Source organism: Dunckerocampus dactyliophorus, chromosome 3 (genome assembly GCF_027744805.1).
Source record: "Dunckerocampus dactyliophorus isolate RoL2022-P2 chromosome 3, RoL_Ddac_1.1, whole genome shotgun sequence".
Lineage (NCBI taxonomy): Eukaryota > Metazoa > Chordata > Actinopteri > Syngnathiformes > Syngnathidae > Dunckerocampus > Dunckerocampus dactyliophorus.
This window is the reverse complement of record NC_072821.1, coordinates 18,959,239-18,979,833: the sequence shown is the minus strand read 5'-3', so window position 1 is coordinate 18,979,833 and position 20,595 is coordinate 18,959,239. Positions and strand designations below refer to the sequence as shown.

The 20,595-nt window shown below is 39.3% G+C and overlaps 1 protein-coding gene across 6 annotated transcripts in view; it reads right to left on the bottom strand.

Moving 5' to 3' along the window:
• LOC129178085 (protein diaphanous homolog 3-like) overlaps positions 1-20,595 on the bottom strand; it is a 163,374-nt gene that overhangs the window by 69,719 nt on the left and 73,060 nt on the right. For all 6 annotated transcript variants that reach the window (XM_054769847.1, XM_054769851.1, XM_054769849.1 and 3 more), the window contains 3 exons: positions 15,383-15,507; positions 12,811-12,975; positions 265-400 (listed from right to left, as the gene is read on the bottom strand). In XM_054769847.1, the coding sequence (XP_054625822.1) occupies positions 265-400; positions 12,811-12,975; positions 15,383-15,507 (426 nt within the window). The remainder of the gene's footprint in view (positions 1-264; positions 401-12,810; positions 12,976-15,382; positions 15,508-20,595) is intronic.

Sequence of the window (20,595 nt, the reverse complement as noted above, 5' to 3'; positions counted from 1 at the left end):
CCAAATTCAAATCTGTGTTGGTTCGGGTCTTCTGTGTAGAGTTTGTAGCTTATGGAGGTCATCAAGCATAATATTTTTTAAAAAGAAATATCTGCAGAGCCATTAGCGCAATTACTGGTCCAAAATAAAACCTAGGAGCCACGATTCAACATTGATGTCAAAGACTGAACGACAAAAATGTGTTATTTGACCCAAATTTGATTTACCATAGGCATGTAAAGGTCTTAACAACATGCAAGAGTTGACAGGAAAAGATTGACTGACCTGCATTAAGTTCCAGCAGCCCCCTCTTCTTCTGCTGTCTTTCTTGCCTTTCACGCTCAGCCTTTTCTTTGGCTGCCTGTGCTCTTCTCTGTTTCTCCTCGGACTCCCTTTGCCTCATGTTGTCTTTGAGTGCTTGCTGTAGGATGAGAAACAAAACAAAAATACAGAGTATAGTATATACTGTACATATGAAAAAAAAGTGCAGTAGATACTGTATGTATAAAAAATAACAATTAGTACATTGGATGACATATACGAGTACCTAAAAACATTTGGAGATTGCACTTTCCAATCAGTTGCACTCAAACTGTGGAAGGCTTTACCACCTTTGCTAAATTTTGCACTCGAGTCAGTGAATAGATTTAAACGGGATATTCAGACATTGCTTTTTAACAAGGATTTTCAATCCAGTATTTCCACCCAAACAAACATATTATGATCTTATTTAGCCTTTCGTTCATGTTTTGTTTAATTGTTTTGTTGTTTATTTATTGTTGTTGGTGATTTTGTGTACAGTATGTACTTTGATGTCTTTCCTGTCAAGCTCTTTGCTGCATTTGTTTGTAAAAAGTGAGATATAAATCAGTTCTACTTACTGCATGTTAAGTGTTGATGTTAGTTTGTCATATTGTGTGTCATAATTTTTTAAAATATGAATGTTAAAGGCCACGAGCACTCTGTGATGTACTATTTAATGTCTACTCTGTTCTGTGTCCGCTGACATATTGTTTTGAATTGTTTGTTTTATTTTGATCACACAATAATAAACAATAATATTTTAATAATAATAACAATAATACTATAAAAGAGTCCCCATAGCAGTCGCTATTCAGTTACAGATTTCTTCACTCTCTATGTCAATATACACTACTCACAAAAAGGTGGGGACGTGGGGCCCCTGGGTGAGACATCAGGACGAAGCCGGAGCACACCATCACCTCAACAACCCAAACATTTGTGTCATCAGCGAAAACCATAGGCTTCAATTCAGATGCCTTACAAATATTGATGTACAGAATGAATAGTTTGAGGCCTAATACCGACCCCTGTGGGACACCATAGGTTCTTAGCCTAAATTAAGCATTTTCCATTATAAAAATGTTTTAAATGAAGTAAAATACAAATACAGTTTAAGGCAATGAACTGTAGCCTACACTGGCCACTAGGTGTCACTAGTAACACACACCAGACTTGATCTCCAACGGCAGGCTTTTATTATTTTATAATTATTTATCTCACAACAGGCACAATGACAACATAATAATAACAATAATAGTCATAATCATCATCATAATAATATCATGGGCTACTGTTGTGGGGATACTCCAGCTAAAGCTCAACTCTGAATCCCCGACATCACTTCCTGTTCACATGTCCGGAAGACATTTATTAAAACACACAAGAGCACAAGTCTTATTTATGTATTAAATGGCTTATTTTCTCTGATTATAGCTACTATATTGGGTAATATGAGTGTACAGGTGACTATAGGGGTGTTAGTTCATCTCTAGAGGGCTCTAATAATGGTAAACATCACATTTACAAAATCATATACAGGTTTTCTATACTGTAGCTACAAAAATATTCTGTTTATCAATATTGAATCCTACTTTGCAGAAATGCACTTATTGTGGTCGGGTCTGGAACCAATTAACCGTGATGAATGAGAAATTACTGTATTTGTACAAACTGTTGCCTGTTTTCAAACTTTTTGGCCAATCTAAAGTCACCCCTTTGACACCATCCGTTTCCATTTTCCTGATCAATATCTCATGGTTAATTGTGTCCAAATTTGTATTTATTTATTTTTTTTAATCAATAAATATTCCCACTGCATATTTTCTGGTATCTATGGAGGTTGTCAGCTCCTTTACTAAGTCCATTAATGCCATAGATGTTGATCTTCTTGACCTGAAACCTATCCATTAGTAATTGGGTTTTTCAATGAAGTTGTCACGCTTTGCAACAAAGAGTTATATATTTAAATGAGTATGAGACACTTTCTTCAAACCTGCTGACTAAACCCCTGACAAGGGAGTCAAAATTCCAACCATCGTCTTCAATCACCGCAAAACCACAAAAAAAGCATGTAAAAAGATAACTGTACAATGTTAAGTTCATGAAAAATAGTGACAAATAAAATCTTGCACTCACCGAAATATATGTCAGTGATAACGATTGTGGTGATTGGACACCACATGATTTTACATATCAATACATAATTAGCTTAAGGTTTTATTCACGAGGGCTAATTTTTGCCCTTAACTATAGACTAGCTTCTTGCTTTGCAACAGTGTTCAAGGTGTTTCCCATGCTAATTAACAAGCATGAAAGCAGCGGGCAGAAAATATAACTGCTTTTATTGGATTTTTAAAGTTCCTGTATTTCATCAATACAGTGGAAACTCGGTTACAGTGTTTAAAAAAAAAAAAATACGCCAAAATGTTGCTTCGGTTTTCCAGTTAGCGTACAATATGTTACAAAATGGCACAATATGTAACCAAAAGGCAACCAGGACCGGCAATCAGCTGTGTCGCCCATGAGTGGATGACTCTCAAAAATGATAACACAAAATACGTTTTTATAGTTTTAGAATGATAGTTTTAAATGCACATAAATGATGAATGAAGGTATACATGGCCATGTAAGGTTACTTTTACCTTCATTGAAGATGTGACTGCTCCCAAATACATGATGTAGCAGCGAGACACCACAGGGACGCCACATTCCTGTTTTGTCATGAGTTATTTCTTGAGATCAATAGTGTTTCTCACCTTCTTTATCAAAATGCTGGCACTTGCAAATTTATTTGACTCCATTTTGAGTTATTGAGGTGAGAAATGTTATGGAATTAAAAAAAAATAACTCATGGCAAACATGAAGATGGTGTCCGTACGGTGTCTCACTGGCACATCTTGTCTTTGGGAACAGTCACATCAAGACCATTTCTTCAATGAAGGAAAAGTAAACATAAATGTTCATGTATTCATTTCATTCATCATTTATGTGTATTTATATGTATTTTGAATTATTTTCTGCATGTAAAACTAGAAAAACGTGTTTTGTGTTAATATATTTGGCTTTCTGGAACAGATCAATTGGATTTATTGTATTTCTTATGGGAAAAATGTATTCAGTTAGTGTCTGTTTCAGTCAATTGGCCCTTCATAAATGAATTAATGACGCTAACCAAGGTTCCACACTCTTATACGTGTAGCAAAAATTGTGTTCCTATTTTGCAAACAACAAATCAATCATGACTTCCACTGCTAATACAAATACAGGATGCAATTACAGTTAATATCAGAGACACTCAATACTAAAAAAAAAACCCACTTGTGTCAAGTTTTTGTGTCCTTTTCTTCCTCTAAAATCCAAGTTTAAATCATCAAACAAGAAAAGACCAAATGTTATCCAAGATTCATTTTAGCATCACTATATCTCAGCGTAACAATTACAACCATGGAATTTGTATTCCACCTATGACTGAAAATTTCAAAATATACATAGAAGATCTTTGTAAAAATCTAGGCAGGTGAGGAGTGTCAGAACGTTTGTTTCTGTCCAGAGTTGAGATAATTTTTCTCCAAGATCTTGTATGACAGGAAATTCGGACCACTGCACAAAGTTTCCGCAGTGTGCTTTAATAATTAGGAAGCTACTCACTGCATCAGTTAGAGTTAAATAACTTGTTGCCAGGTGAAACCTAATCATCCATGCAGTAATTATCCAACTGGGAGCTCTTACCTATTTGCTTAGTTAAATCCGGGTGGTGACCTTTTTTTTTTTGCTAGACAGCATATACTGTATGTGCAGATTCACAGTGGGGGGAAAAAAGAACCCGCATCTCCTGCCAGCAGCACGGGAAAGCAATGTTTAGTCGATAACGGGTCAATACAACAAGTGGTCTTGTTTAAGAGTGCATCACACTTAACTTCACAAAGAGATTACAGCAGGAGAAGAGCAATACTTCAGAACCTCTTTGTTCAAACAAAACTTAATTCGATCACAGTCAGTATTTAAAGCCATGCTATCTTTTACAATTAGAGATGTACTGTAATTAGCAGTATAGTAAATTATACTCTGGCATAGGGCTGCCCCTGGAGTGACCACTCCAGTGTGCGGAGCCTGGGTGGGAAGATGTGGGAGACAAGTTGGTACCCATGCAACAAGTAAATTAATAGCAATAAAAAAAGTGCACAGACCAACTTCAGTATGAAAAAAAAAGTTGTTTTTTTTCTAAAGACAAAAAAAGTCAAATAAGTATTATAACGTAAGAACCTACTTTTGACAGTGATGACAATTCTACCATTACGAAAAAAAGAGACGAGTCATGCCAGACAGCAAACGAGGGAGGGGCAGAGAAAGACAGAGAGAGAGCGAGAGAGAGAGAGGAAGAGATGCCATTGCTCTCAGCTCTCCTTCATCACTCCAGGTCTGTTTTCCCCCTCTTCTCCTGGATGTCTGCCATTAGACACGCTCAATTGGATTCCTGTCAGATGTGCGGCCTCGCCCTGGGTCTCCTTCCTACGGGTGACTGAGCATGTTGCATGTGTGTGTACAAGTGTGTATATGCCTTTGTGTGCATATGTCATTTTGCTGTTTTTTTGTAGGCTAAGCTGCTTAGCTTTTTCCACACACAAACACATATGCACATTTTCAGCACACATGTGCAGTTCAAGGCTTAGTTCACTTCAGGCAGTGGTCTTGAAACAGCATTAGCATGGACCTTGGCACAACAGGGTAAATGCTGACACAGATTTGACCAAGAGGTTACCATGCTGAGATTTATTGCTTGCCTATGTTCATTGACCTCGTCTTGGCTTCCAGCAGGATGTGACGGTAGGGAGACACCATTTGAACAAATTACTAAGGGCATAAGCTGTTTACACCTTGGCCTATCAAAGTGTAATAAATTACTACTCTTGGGAGGTTTGACCACATATTACAAGTCCTGACTAATTTGATTCTTTACTGGCATGTTTTGTTATATAATAAATTATATAACAACTAAAGCTTTAGGATTTGGCCCAAGGACAAAAAAATCCAACAACATTGTAAATGTAAATAATGTATTCAAATATCTACTCGTTTATGAAATTGACTGAATTATCATTTGTTCTTTTTTAATCATTGACTTTGTTTACATGGACAACATACCTAAGGATCAACTTTATCCATTAACCTGTTTAATAAAACATGGAGCATGGCTCAAGTGTACACTCAAACCCATTTGCTTGTGTTTTTTTTTTTTTCTTCTTCTTCATTTTGCCCTTTACTCATGTTAGAAAGTTAAAGTCGGACTTTGGTGTACATAAACTATAACTAAAATGACACGTCGAAGACTGGAGACCGAACCATCTTGTGTTGGTTTAGGTACAGTGTTTAATTTCCCCCTATATCTATATAAGATATATATAATATATCTGGGGCCCAGCCTGGCACAGCCCAAAGAAGCAACATTCGTCCCCCACTTCAATGAGATCATCGCAGGGACCTTGGCGATCCAATACTCTGCTGCAAAAACTAGCTTGCGGTATGTGGAATGTCACCTCTCTGGTGCACGAGGTGGAGGAGTATGATTTCCGTGTTAACAGAATCGCGGAATAGGCTAACAAAAATGGAATATACTCTTAAAAGTGGAATCTTGCGGAAATATACATAATTTGAATGAAATGCTGTCATTGTGAGGAGAAGAAACATTTGTGTGGGGAAGTATTTCCCCTGTGGACCACTCAATCTCATCACAAACACTAACCCGACACTAAACATGTAGAAATAACGACCTGAAACACTAGTGAAAGTTGGAGGAAAAACTCTTGCAGAGCGTGAATGACAGCTATCTGGGATAGCTTAGTTTAGCAGAGCATGCTAGTGCGGCTGTGTGTGTGTGTTTACACCGTGTTGTGTTTTACCCCTTGTTAATGTAACCAAGCATTTTACGATGCCCGCTCAGGTGCAAATTCTGAGTGAAATAAGAACGAGAGGCATGCTTATTCTCCTGGCCTTCAAAATAAGACAGTTGTTTGCCACATCTTTTCTAATGGTCTAAACTAAATAAAGGTGTCAAAAAAAATATCTTATTAATAATGTAATAGGAATTACATTGGAATTGGAATTACATTGGTGAGTACATAATGCACAGGCATTACAGTTTGTTGAGGATTGCTAGCAATGTCTGCAGAAACTTACATCCCATTAGAAAATTTGGCCAAGCTACATCCCTTTCTGAAATACTGGGAAATTTGTCCAAAACAGATTTCATAGGGCCCTATTACTAGATGTAGTCGTGCCCACGTCAATGCACGGCAAGAGCTCTAGAACCAATCCTCTCGAGAAGGACTGGACTTTATTTCACTCTGGTGTTGCCAACAGTGAAATGAGACGGGATGGGGTGGCAATTCTTATTGCCCTGCGGCTCAGGGCCTGTATGTTGGAGTTTAACCCAGTGAACGAGAGGGTAGTTTCCCTTTTGGGGGGGACATGTGCTGAATGTTGTTTGCACTTATGCGCTAAACAGCAGTTGAGATTACTCGCCCTTTCTTGAGTCCCCAGAGGGAGTGCTGGAGAGTGGTCCTTCAGGGGATTCCCTTGTTCTTCTGGGAGACTTCAACACTCAGGTTGGAAGAGACAGTGAGACCTGGAGAGGCGTGATTGGGAGGAACAGCCCCCGGATCCGAACACGAGTGGTACTTTTTTTATTGAACTTCTGTGCTCATCACAGATTGTCAATAACAAACACCACGTTCAAGTATAAGAGTGTCCACATGTGCACTTGGCACCAGGCCAACCTGGGCCAAAGTGCGATGATCGATTTTGTGGTCGTGTCGTCGGACTTGTGGCCACATGTTTCGGACACTTTGGTGAAGAGAGGGGCAGAGCTGTGGTGAGAGGGGCTTACCTGGTGGTGAGTTGGCTCCAATGGTGGAATAGGGCGCCAATCAGACACAAATGTGTTGTGAGAGTTTTCTGGAAACTTCTGGCAGAGTCCCCAGTCAGAAGGAGTTTCAACTCCCACCTCTAGGAGAGTTTCGACCACTTTCCGAGGGAAGAGGCCACTGACTCAGAGTGGGCCATTTTCCGTACCTTCATTGTATAGGCAGCTGGTCGACACTCTGGCCATAAGGTGGCAGATGCCCATCGTGGCGGTAATCCCAGAACTCGTTGGTGCACATCAGTGGTGAGGGATGTTAAGCTGAAGGAGCAATCCGTAAGGGGCCTTTTTGGTCCATGGGACTCCGGAGGCCACTGATGGGTACAAGCAGGCCCAACAGTCAGGGTTGGACTCCACCAGGGCTGCCATTTGTCACCGATTCTGTTCATTACTTTACTGGACACAATTTCTAGGCGCAGCCAGGGCGTTGAGCTGTAGAATTGTCTCTCTGCTTTTTGCAAAGGATGTGGTCCTGCTGGCTTTATTGGGGCATGATCTTCAGTTCTCATTGGATAGGTTTGCAGTCGAGTGTGAAGCGGTGGGGATGAGAATCAGCACCACCAAGTCCGAGTCCATGGTTCTCACCTGGAAAAGAGTGGAGTGCCATATCTGGGTCGGGGATGAGATTCTGCCCCAAGTGGAGGAGTTTAAGTACCTCTGGGTCCTGTTCATGAGTGAGGGAAGGATGGAACGAACCTACAAGCGGCCGGAATTAGTTTCCTCTGTAGGGTGGCTAACCTCTCAACTGGGAGAAACTTAGTAGAGTAGAACCGCTGCTCCTCTGCACTGAGAGCAGTGAGATGAGGTGGCTCGGGCATCTGGTCAGGATGCTTCCTGGATGCCTCCTTGGGGAGGTGTTCAGGGCATGTCTGACCGGTAGGAGGCCTCGGGGAAGACCCAGGACACATTGAGGGACTATGTTTCTCAACTGGCCTAGGAAAACCATAGGATCCGGTGGCAGGACCTGGATGAAGTAGCCGTGGAGAGGAAAGTCTGGGCTCCTCGCTTATTTTGCTTCCTGCGCAACCCTATCTTGGATAAGCTGAAGAAGATGGATGGACGTGAGATTTGATTCGGAGAAATGCACGTAATGCTAGATGAAACATGTCGTACTGTTACGTTACTAGATCCGCTTTTACAAAGGACGCATTGTTGAAATTCTGTCATCAGATTAATTAAGTTTGGTTTCTTAAGTTTCACCCAAAGGCAAGACTTTCTAGCTCGAAAGACATTTTGTGTTTCGTTCTTAAACCAAACAGTACATGTACGGTCTGCTAGAAATGGAAATCTGATTACCACTACCACCATGCTCATGGCTGTGAATCAAACAAAATGATGTTTTCACCAGGTATCACTACTGCCAATGCTATATCCCTCATTCGTACATATGCCATACATACTGTATAATAACATACAAACTCCAGTTTGTACCAAGCACTAAGACAGTGGTTCTCAATTATTTTGTGTCATGTAAATGCCCCCCCACTCCGATATGAAATACTATTGAGAAACTCATAATATATTCAATTATCTGTACTGTACAGACTAAACTCGAAACAGAAGCACAAGCATATTCAATAGTCAAATTGCATGCTGAGTAAGACAAATTCATACATGTTGCCAGGTCTGCACTAATATTGACAATCCTCCCTGCCTCTCACGCCTCCCCGAGAGTTCATTTTCAATAATTTACGATTTAATTTTAGTGGGAATTGAATTAGCATTGCATGGTTTCATAAGAACTTTGTCCAGACAGAGAATATAGAGATGAAAGGTGCTTGAATAAACCACACATACCCTTAGGTCTTGCTCTCTTCAAGTTTGTCTTCACTAAGTTAAATGTGCACTCTTTTGGAGCTCTTTTTTTGACACCAGACCACTGACTTGGTATTTGAGGAATAAATAAATACACGGCTTATCCTTTTAAACCTTGCTGTCATATGTTAAGAGGTTTTTTTGTCATATCCCTGATATACCGCAGATTCCATCTTGTTACAATACTTCTGTCAGCATTAGCAGTTATACATGGCCAACTGACCATTCTAAAACACCGCCTCCACCATGTTTGTTTTATTTTGAATCATGTGCTGATCCTTTCCTCCTCCATAGTTTTGTCTTTCAATCATTATGTCAACATATATTAACATTCCTCAAAGTGTCTTTATTGTAGATGTTGACAATGATATGTCTCCCATCTCCAGATTATCATAAAGATTGCATGTGTGTTTTTAATCAAGAAAAGCACTATGTCATCATCCACTTAAGTTCTTAACTTAGACTGTGAGTTAATGCAAAAAGCAACTCAAGACTTTAAATAAAAGTCTTGACGAGCCTTCACTGGCCTAGTCAATCACCTGAGCTCAGCTCAATAGAACATGCTTTCCACTGAAGACAAACACGCAGCAACTGAAGGTGGTGCCATTAAAGGCTTGGTATAGGACTACCAGGGAGGAAACACAAATTGTCTTCATCCAAGTATAAAACATATTTTTATATTTACAATTGTTACATGTCCAGATACCTTTTGCCATTCTTGAAAGGTAAATGCCACATTTTTGAAAAACTTCAATGTCATTGTCCAAATACTTCTGGACATAAAAGTAATAATGGGTGTAGATGGCCATATATACATGCCTTTTCAATTTACTACCAATGAATAAAACAACAGATTCTAGGGTTGTGAACGATGAACCGATGCGACCAGATATGCGGTTTGACAAGTGAACGATTTGGCTGCACCAGTAGCAGCCTCCTGTATGGATAAGAATCAGTCATAAATCTTTAGATTAATCAATTTTGTAGCCATGCACTGGGTATTGCGAAAGAAGCCAACGGTTGACAGACTGGCAGCGCAAGAGCCTGGGCTGCTGGCGGAAGGATTGCCACGCATGCTCTATAGCTTGCTATTGCTGAAGACGACAATGTATGTAAATAGTAGCAGGAGCGTTAAATAGCGGTTGAAAGACTTTCAACACTAAAAAAGACTAAAGTTTGGAATGTCTTTGAATTTTACAATAAGGGCGCAAAACTTGACCAGTCAGACCAACAGAGGGGAGTATGGTTAAATTTTTTGCTTTGTAACTTGTTTACTTCGAAATGTTGCACCTTTGTTACCCACCTGGAGTGTTGAAAACACTATGCTCAGTCTGAAATGTTGCACGCTTACTATTGTTATGACATTTTGAGCATGGGATTGTTTACTTTTCCAAAGTAACACAGCATTTTCATTGCACCCATGTGACAAATAGTTCTATTTACATATCTGTGCCTGGAAGAGATGTGTCATTATTTAAGGGGCTTCGCACTATTTATTGGGTATTATTGATTGGACTGAAGGTTAAGACATCTGTTTTTTTATTGTTATATTTTATATAAATAGATAGATGTTTGTCATTGCACACAGTATACAACAAAACTTAGTTTGGTGGCTCCACTTCCATTTCTAGCAACATTAAGACAAAACTTAAATGTTCCAAATGTAACAGGTATAAAAACAAAGTATAGAATGTAAAATAGTAATCCTATCAAACAAAAAGATGTCCATTCAGCAAGTCTCTCTTTTTTTTTTTTTTTATTATCCATGTCTAAACAATAAATACAAAACCCAATTCCAATGAAGTTGGGACGTTGTGTGAAACGTAAACAGAAACAATACAATCATTTGCAAATCCTTTTCAACCTCAATTCAATTGAATACACAACACAGACAAGATATTTAATGTTTAAACTGAAAACTTAGTTTTTTGCAACTAATCATTAACTTTGAATTTGATGGCTACAACATGTTACAAAAAAGTTGGGACAGGGGCATGTTTACCAATGTGTTACATCACATTTCCTTTAAACAACACTCAATAAACTGAGAACACTAATTGTTGAAGCTTTGTGGAAGGTGAAATTTTGTCTCATTCTTGCTTGATTCTTCAGTTAACAGTCCAGGGTCTCCGTTGTCATATTTTACGATTCATAATGCACTACACATTTTCAGTGGGAGACAGGTCTGGACTGCAGGCGGGCCAGTCTAGTACCCGCACTCTTTTACTATGAAGCCACGCTGTTGTAACATGTGTAGATGTGTGGTTTGGCATTGTCTTGCTGAAATAAGCAGGGGCATCCATGAAAAAGACGTTGCTTGGATGGCATATGTTGCTCCGAAACGTGTATGTACCTTTTAGCTTTAATGGTGCCTTCACAGATGTGCAAGGTATCCATGCCATGAGCACTAACACACCCCCATACCAACACAGATGCTGGCTTTTGAACTTTGCGTCAATAACAGTCCAGATACTTCTTTTCCTCTTTGGCCCGGAGGACACGACGTCCACAATTTCCAAAAACAATTTGTAGACTCTTCAGACCACAGAACACTGTTCCACTTTGCATCAGTCCATCTTAAATGAGCTCGGGCCCAGAGAAGCCAGCGACCTTTCTTGGTGTTGTTGATAAATTACTTTCGCTTTGCATAGTACAGTTTTAACTTGCGCTTACATACGTAGGGACGAACTGTATTTACTGGCAGTTGTTTTCTAAAGTGTTCCTGAGCGCATGTGTTGATATTCTTTACACATTGATGTCGTTTTTTGATGGAGTGCCGCCTGAGGGATCGAAGATCACGGGTATTAATTTTTGTTTTTTGGCCTTGAAGCTTACGTGCAGTGATTTCTCCAGATTCTCTGAACCATTTGATGATATTATGGACTGTAGATGATGAAATCCCCAAAGTCCTTGCAACTGTTCGATTATTCGCTCATATAGTTGTGAACAAAGTGGTGAACCTCGCCCCATCCTTGCTTATGAATGACATATCAGGGAAGCTCTTTTTATACCCAATCATGGCACCCACCTGTTCCCAATTAGCCTGTTCACCAGTTCCAAATAGGTGTTTGATGAGCATTCCTCAACTTTCTCAGTGGTTTTTGCTACCTGTCCCAGCTTTTTTGGAACATGTTGTAGGCATCAAATTCGAAATGAGCTAATATTTGCAAAAAATAACATAACAGTTTGAACATTACATAGTTTTGCCTTTGTAGTGTATTCAATTCAATATAGGTTGAAAAATAATTTGCAAATCATTGTATTTTGTTTATATTTACAATGTACATATCGTCACAACTTCATTGGAATTGGGTTTTGTACATTTGACATGTTATTCTAGTGACTATTGTGGCCAGTGCCTTCCAGCATGCTTGGGGATATGATGTGCTCTTTAACACATTTGAAAATACTGTAAGAATGCCATTTTCATATAATTGGCATCTTTCTTTTATAATGTAAGATTAATGTCTACATCAACAAGCATTAACCATAAAATTGAATTGAATCGAAGTGTATCGTTTGTACAGTGCATCGAATCGTATCAAAATATTTAGTTTTTAAAATATATCGTTTAATCGTATCATAACCTGTGTATCTAGATTCGAATCAAATAGTCTATCACAGAGATTTACATCCCTGACACATTCTAATCGTTTATATTGTTATTAATATAGCAAATATTCTCCTTCACCCAACTTTTGAGTTTGCTATCCTTTTTAAAGTAAGATAGGACTTTGTTGTTTTTGACACACAATGCTAAAAAAAATGCATGTAACACTAAATCATAGGGTACTTACTGTGAACATGGTACGGAAGTTGCAGAGATCAGTGAAGAGCTCCTCCACAGATGTTTTCTTTGGATCAACAGCAAAATACTCCAACAGACTCAGGTAAAGGGTTTCCATGTTGCTATGTATGGTTACCAGCTTGCCATACTGCTCTCGTGCAACCTTGCTGAAGCTGTGAGGGTGTTTGTTAAGGTCAGCCAGAAATTCATCACACATTGAGTGAATATTGACACCATTACATCTGCATTCATTCCTTTAAAAAAAACAAACAAACAAAAAAAAACATACAACCCGCAAGGCTGGTTGTTATTTGTATTACTGCTACCATACCATCAGCTGCTGAATTAATGCAATTATCAGGACCATTTCAACGGTATATACTGTACTGCAGCAATAGATATCACTGTGCCAACGTCAAGTCTGTGCCTGTTGTAAGGACCTTTTTCACAGCAGTCATTTTGACATAGTGAACAAGTAAATAGTAAGACATATCAGTGAGAAGGATTACTGTTATCTTGGATCTAAAAGTCTTCACATTGTTGCAAAAAATAGATAGCTTCAGAAAGCATACTCCACGTTTATCCAAGTCATAGATGGACAATACTTACAGTTGTCACCCATTGCTTCCATTTTTAAGTTACCAATGTTGACAACTTCAGTATTATAAAATACAGATACCACATTGTTATTTACAATATAATTATGCAAGGCCATTGTACTGACCAAATGCAATGCTTTCAGTCTATCCCAAATAAAATTTCACCTCAAACTTGATTATTTAAAAATGGAAAATTGAGTGTTGTCTTTCTGAGGGGGCACATATAGTGAACTACAGCCAATACGTGTGCAAAATTAAGAGGCAGACAAATTACGAAATTACCTTCCAACATACTTATTCATTTCCAACATTCAGACTAGGTATAACAAAAATGTAACTCAAAATTGCCATTTTAAAACATTTGGCTTTCAAAAATATTAGGTGACCAATTATTGCAATGAGCCTTCCTTCAACAGTTTGTCAGTTATCAAAGCCTCCCAAACACTGATAAAGATGTGTACTTTCTTCTACCGCTATAAATCTCATATTTGAGAAGGGTGCACAAATTCCAAATTGTATTTGCCGGGTGAGAAAAGGGGCCAAGTTATTATTCAGTCATCTTTGAGGAGATAGTGGAGTACTGCAGCTTTCTTAAAGATCATGGACTTGGAGAATGCTGCAGACATCTTCTTGTACCACTACTTGATGAATAAACTCAAAACCTTCCAACAGACTCATTTTCAAAAATACAAGCTCATAAGAGTATGAGCCTAAGCCTCAACCACCATGAATGGAACGAAAAATTCAAGTGGTTGACCCAAAACTATGTCACCGGCCCTGAGCCAGAGGATCTGATGTCCCCATGTCTGTCAAGACACAATCTAGCTGGTCATTTCTAGCCGACAATTCTGTGTAATGGAACAAGGAGGTGTGTGTCTCACTCGCTTGCTTGATGGATAAAATATCCTAACGTGCTCCACTATAGCAGGTCTTAAATTTAGTTTGAAAACTGCAAAAACTCAAAATCTTAGTGAAAAATCTTAATTTAGTCTTCATAACTGCACAGTCATCAACATAATGTAACATGTCATTTAGTCTTAGTAATGTCAATCAACAAATTATTTCTCTTATTTTCCAGTAAATCTTTAGTCTTGAATGGATACATGTATGTAAAAAGCACCATTATGTTGACCCAAGCAAGCAGCTGAGCAAACAAATAGCATTTTAAACATGATAGTCCAAGACATAAATACAGATTCTTATGTAAAATGTGAATTGAAGAAATAAAATTGTTTATTATCCAAAGCATGAAACCAATTGGTTGTTCAATATTAAGTGAAACGTTTTTTTTTTTTTGTCTTGTTTATTAATTGCTTTTTAAACAAGCAAAAATATCTTTTATCTGATTACTCGATTAATTGAAGGAAATGTAGCCCTAATTTCAATGGAAACACCTTCAGTTTTAAATACAGCACACAGAGTTGCAGTATTTTGTTACTAATATCTTGAATCGCTGAAAAGAAATTCAGACCACTGTGCAAAGTTTCCCCACTGACTTTACACTTTTTAATAATGCTTTGGACAGTTCTTGTTCTAATTTTTGTATTTTCAGTATTCTCCTTTTCTCTTTCTCTTGATGCATTCCAATAATGCTACCCTTCTGAAACAAATTAACATCTTTTCCAGTAGCACAGGATACTGTATGTCTTCTGACATGGTTGTAATTAAGAAGCTATTCACTGCATCAAGTCGGCTGAAATAACTTTTTGCTAGCTGTGACATAATCACCCATGCGGTAATTATCCAATGAGAACCACTTACTAGTTTGCTTGGTTCATTTCAGGTGGCGACCATTTTTTGTCATTGCATACAGTTGTCTAACTATGGAAGTATTTCATTTTTCATTGCTTCGCAAATATTTACTTATCACTAAACCAATTAACCACAAAACATGAGGGACGACTGTAGTCCAGTTTTAGTTAGTTCAACTCAAAACAACCTAGTGAGAATGCCATGTGATGTTACATGCGTTTAAAAAGATATAGCCATTTTAGTGAAGAACATGTCACTGGGGTCATCAGGGGACGAAAAAGTCTCGAGGTCTCTCTCCAGTTGCAGCAGCTGCTTCTCCATCTGCCTGAGGCTCTTTTCCAGATTCTCTGCAGACACTAACACAACCAACATGCATTCAAGCGCACGCACATTCATAAAAGTACAAAGAGGTACATCCACATGCCAAGAGAATGGGAGGAAAAAGAAGCAGAAATAGGACAACTCAATTATTTGTACGATCAAATATATTATTATTGTGATGCTCTCAAACGATCAGAGGAAATACCACACATATAGCTCAGAAAATATGACCAAAAGAAACTCAGCTGCACGGTGTGTTTAATGTACTGTAGTTTCATGTTGTGCAAGAAGCAGCAAGCAAACAATGAAACACTGGGGGAAGAGGGGTGCGGGGCTACAATATGTGAAAGAAAATGAATCAAACAGCTTTTTATATTATTTTGATTGTTTATGGGGCAGCGTGGTGGAGAAATGGTCAGCATATCTGTCTCGGCCAGGCGACCCAGGTTCGAATCGTCATTGGAACATCTCTATTACACCTTTTCCACTGTAGCGAACTTTGGTGCTGGTGCTGGATTAAGTTCACGGCCAGGGTGGAACTGTGATGCCTGCGAACTGACTCCCACACCAGTTTCATTTTCCATTGTCCTGGGGAGCCGTGCCTTATGTCAACAGGAAATACCAGGAAATTTCAAATGCTGACCTTTTTTTTTTTAAAAAAAAAACACACAACTCACCATAGTCCCTGACACTGCAAATTGTTTACAGGTAAAAATATAACTATAAAAGGTGCAAAAATGTAGAAATTAAGGTGCAAAATGCAAAACATGTTAACATAAAGATTGCACGTTGCGGGCTTCGGGTTTATGGGGAGCTAGCAGCGAGGGAAGGATGATCCATCTCATCACTATCACTGCCACGCCTGCCTAGGTCTTTCTTCTGGTCTCTGTAGTCCTTCTTTAATTGCTGAGGTTTGTTATTTGGTTTAAAGGCGTAAAAAAAAACAACAACAAAAAAAAAAACAGCTGCAGCTATCTCATCTGTTGATGCATTCCAGTATTGGCAGGGTTCTTGTCACCATTTCAAATTTCTTCTGCACTTCTTTGAATGTCCAAATGGACAAGAGACAGCAGGTTTCCTCTGGTGTACATGTTTTTGGAGCGTTTTCCATTGTTATGGGCACCACACACGGGTGGCGACATCGCCTCTACTCCATTCATTTTCAATGGAACCTGCGCAATACGGTGATTTTCACGAGCCACCGTCCAGCCAAGCAGCACGCAAAATTTGTACTTGTGCATGTCATCGTGCTGGCTTGCGAAGCAATCCCAGAAAGTTGAAAAACGTTCAACTTTTCATCGCTGTCGCCCAGACAAGGACCAATCAGCGGGAGTTTCATTGATCGACCAATGTGCGGACAGATTGCCTGTGAGAAATTCATAGTAAAGTTGATTTAAAAAAAAAAAAAGTTCATATCATTGAAAAAATCATGTAGAAGTTCAGATATTTCAAGCAAAATGAACTCTGGTTAGTGCCCTCATTTTAAACATATAAACTTGCATGACCATACCTCTTAAAAATATCGGAATCGAGAAACGTTAGCAACCAGAATCGAAACAATGAATCAGAATTGGAACTGGAATAATTCAAATTCAAATGATTGTGCAGATTGTGCATACTGTATACAGTATGTAAGAAAGGAGCGCAAAAACACAAACTTTCTGTTAAAGTGGCCACGCCTGCCACTTTAAGCAAGACACTGACTATAACATACGGCTTAAACTACCCTGATTAGGCCATATGTGACAAAAAATATAAGCTCCTTATTTTTAAGCAGTATAAAATTCACCTTGAGTCAAGTACAAGCTTTCCGAGAAATGAAAGTAGTCAGAAGATCAGTGTAGCTAAGCTATCACTGAACATACTGTATATATTCATTATACTGTACATTATTGGTGGGAGCAACAGTCCAGTAGAGTGAGATATGTGAAGAAGAGATACTGAAGAGTAGGCTTGTCACAGTAACACATTTTGTTGGTGTTACAAATTATCGTTGATAATCGGTGTTAGACACCATTTTTGGAGACAATTTTTTCCATTGTCATGAGGTGTAATTCACATCTGAACCACTAGCTGGTGCTCAAGTATAGTGTACATTAGCCACATTAGCTTGACACAGAAGTTGCCTGTATGTATGTTGTTTAAAATTTATGCCGTATATGCCATATAACCGTATTGGATGGTTGCATTTCTGTTGCAATGTAACAAACGACGCTGTCTGTGAGCGCGCACCATTTTGCATTGTTTTGTTTATATTTGTCGATCAAACGCCTCAGTGAGCATTGACTGTGGGGACAAAAGGCTTTGCTGCTCAAGCCACGTCCATCTGTAATGGTTTTTCCCAGTTGAGAAAACTGTGCGTATCGGTCATCGCCGTTCATCGACCTTGTTCATTCTTTTTAAAACCGAAATATTCCCACACTGGGGCTGTTGGCTGTGGCATTCGCCTCAGAAACCATTGTGTCCGTGCCTTCATTCATATGAATGAAGCTACCTGCTAACCCTCTGTATCAACTCACTAGTAGCCCCGCCTCCACAAAGACGCTGAATGAGAGGAGGACTCACTCTCTCCGTTCATTTCACTATAGAACCAATGCACACAGACAGATGCAGCATGAATCCTCTTGTCACCCAGTCTGCGTGGTACACAGAGACTAGCAGATGAAACACACACATACATGCACATGTATCAAGGGCGTTGATTTATTAATTATCGTGACAGGCTTACTGAAGGGATTACATTGCAATATAACCTCAACTGCACTCGTCTACCATCCATGTTCACCCATCTACTAAATAATCTGGTCACATGAATACTAATTTTCTTATATTTCGACACATACCTTTTTATATATGCCATCGTGACTTTATGAGTAGTGGACCAAAATGGCTCTATGGTCGAGAGAGGTTTCAGACAGACATAGGGCAATTTAAAAGAAAACAAACTGCTAAATTTGTAGAGGTCAAACCCCCCCCATTGACACCTCTTTGCTACTCTGCAAACCCGCTGTGCAATAAATGAGACTGGGAAGCACACATCTATGCATACTCACAAGACACAGCAACACACAGAGCTCCACTAGAGTGTGAAGGAATTAAGACATTGAAAAACACAGATTTGCTTTCAGAGGCCAGAAAATGCTGAGACAGAAAGCATACGGGAGTGTGATTGTACTTGTTAATGCATGAAATACTAGTAACATAACTCAACATTTATGCACAAAGGGCATGGATATCAAACAATCGCATGTTACAGTGTGGAACGGTCAGTCAATATGCTTTCAACCTGAGCCTCATTTCTCACACAGCCTCTGGCAAAACTGCAGTGCATCAAGAACTGCTCATTAGAAGAGAAATATCTCATATGGGGGGGCCGCACGGTGGCCTAGTGGTTAGCATGCTGGCCACACAGTCAGGAGATCTGGAAGATATAGGTTAAAATCTCTGTTGGGCATCACTGTGTGGAGTTTGAATGTTCTCCCCGTGCGGACGTGGGTTTTCTCCGGGTAGTCCGGTTTACTCCCGCATTCCAAAAATATGCATGTTAAGTTAATTGGCGACTCTAACTTTTCCATAGGTATAAATGAATGTGAATGTGGATGATTGTCTATATGTGCCCTGCAACTGGCTGGCGACCAGACCTGGGTCAGCTGTGATAGGCTCCAGCATACCCCCGTGTCCCAAGTGAGGATAAGCGGCTTAGAAGATGGATGGATCTCATATAGACATGCACTGACTACAATTTTCTGGACGATCACTGGTCTTTAAAATGCCTGACCTGCCGATTCCTATTTTGGCTGATATCGACAGCATACACCTTCAATGCTCCAGTCTTCTTTTGTTGAAAAACATTGAACAATACTAGTGAAACAATACAAACTTGTTGTTTTAACTGCACATGAGGTCGCTGTCTCAAATATAAATGAAATGTTTAGAAAAATGCTGTCCAAACTACTAAATTATATCAGTTCCTGTAGTTTTATTTTTCACATTGAAAAAAAAAAAAAAAAAAAAAAAACACTTGCACAACAGGTTACACTGTACACCTTATCTGAGCCTCTTACCAAAACTAAAGTGCACAACACCAGAAAATGGCTGGTCGTCCAATGCCATTAACTCCATAATTTTTCTCATAGTAGTGCAAGCTTTTTTTTTTTTTTTTTATGACACTCTTATTTTGTTACCACAAGTAAACAAGATGTGGTGCTCAGAACTCTGATTTTGAAGGCCAGAAGTGTGTTGAGGTCTTTGACTATTGATAAAGGGATGAGCTGCGTAGATGAATAAACCTGATTCCTGCAGCAGAGGACCCCGTCCTTTATTTACACTGAACTTCCACAACATCAGCGGACATCCTGAAACCCTTGGTTACAGTAGCTCTTTTCATTGCTCATAAGTGCTCACAGCGGGCTGCTGCCTGACTCTTTGTTCCGATGAGCTTTAGGTTTGATTGCTAGCTGTCACATAGATACATACATACAGTATATAAATCCATACACACACACATACTGTGTGTGTGTGTGTGTCCAGGGGTCCAGGGGCTGACGCCAATCTTGCGCACCGTACTATGTTCTCTAGTTCCTTCCATTATGGAGGGCCAGTCTCCAGATGGAATTCGGGAGGTTGAACATGTTGGATGACTGGTGGTTCGTGCCTTTTCATGTCATGGTGGGCCTTTTCCAAATGTTCTTCCAGTTGTTGCTTTGGAGTTTTGAGGGTTCCGTTTTTTTCCTTAGCGAAGAGATCCTTTACAAACTTGAAAAGGGTTTTTAAAGAACAGTGTTCTGGTGTGTTCCATCCTCTTTTGCAGTTTCCTCAAGTTCTCTTCTCTTCGTAAGGTTGCCACCCGAGATTTGATGTCTCTCTGGAGCAGTCTGAGATCATCTCTGGTTGCATTAGAGGCCTTCTTCCACTGCTTTCTCAGCCGCCTTCTCTCTTTGATCAGTCTTTCGATGTCTTGCTGTCTCCTGGATTTGACTGGTGTCTGTGTTGCTTTATTGCTTTTCCCCATGTTCACTCCAAAGCATCCTTCTCCATACTGGTATATTATGTCTCCCATCTTGTCCAACCTTTTTCTCTGCTGTGCCCCCTTGTTGTTCCAGGATTTTTGTCAGATCATTGTT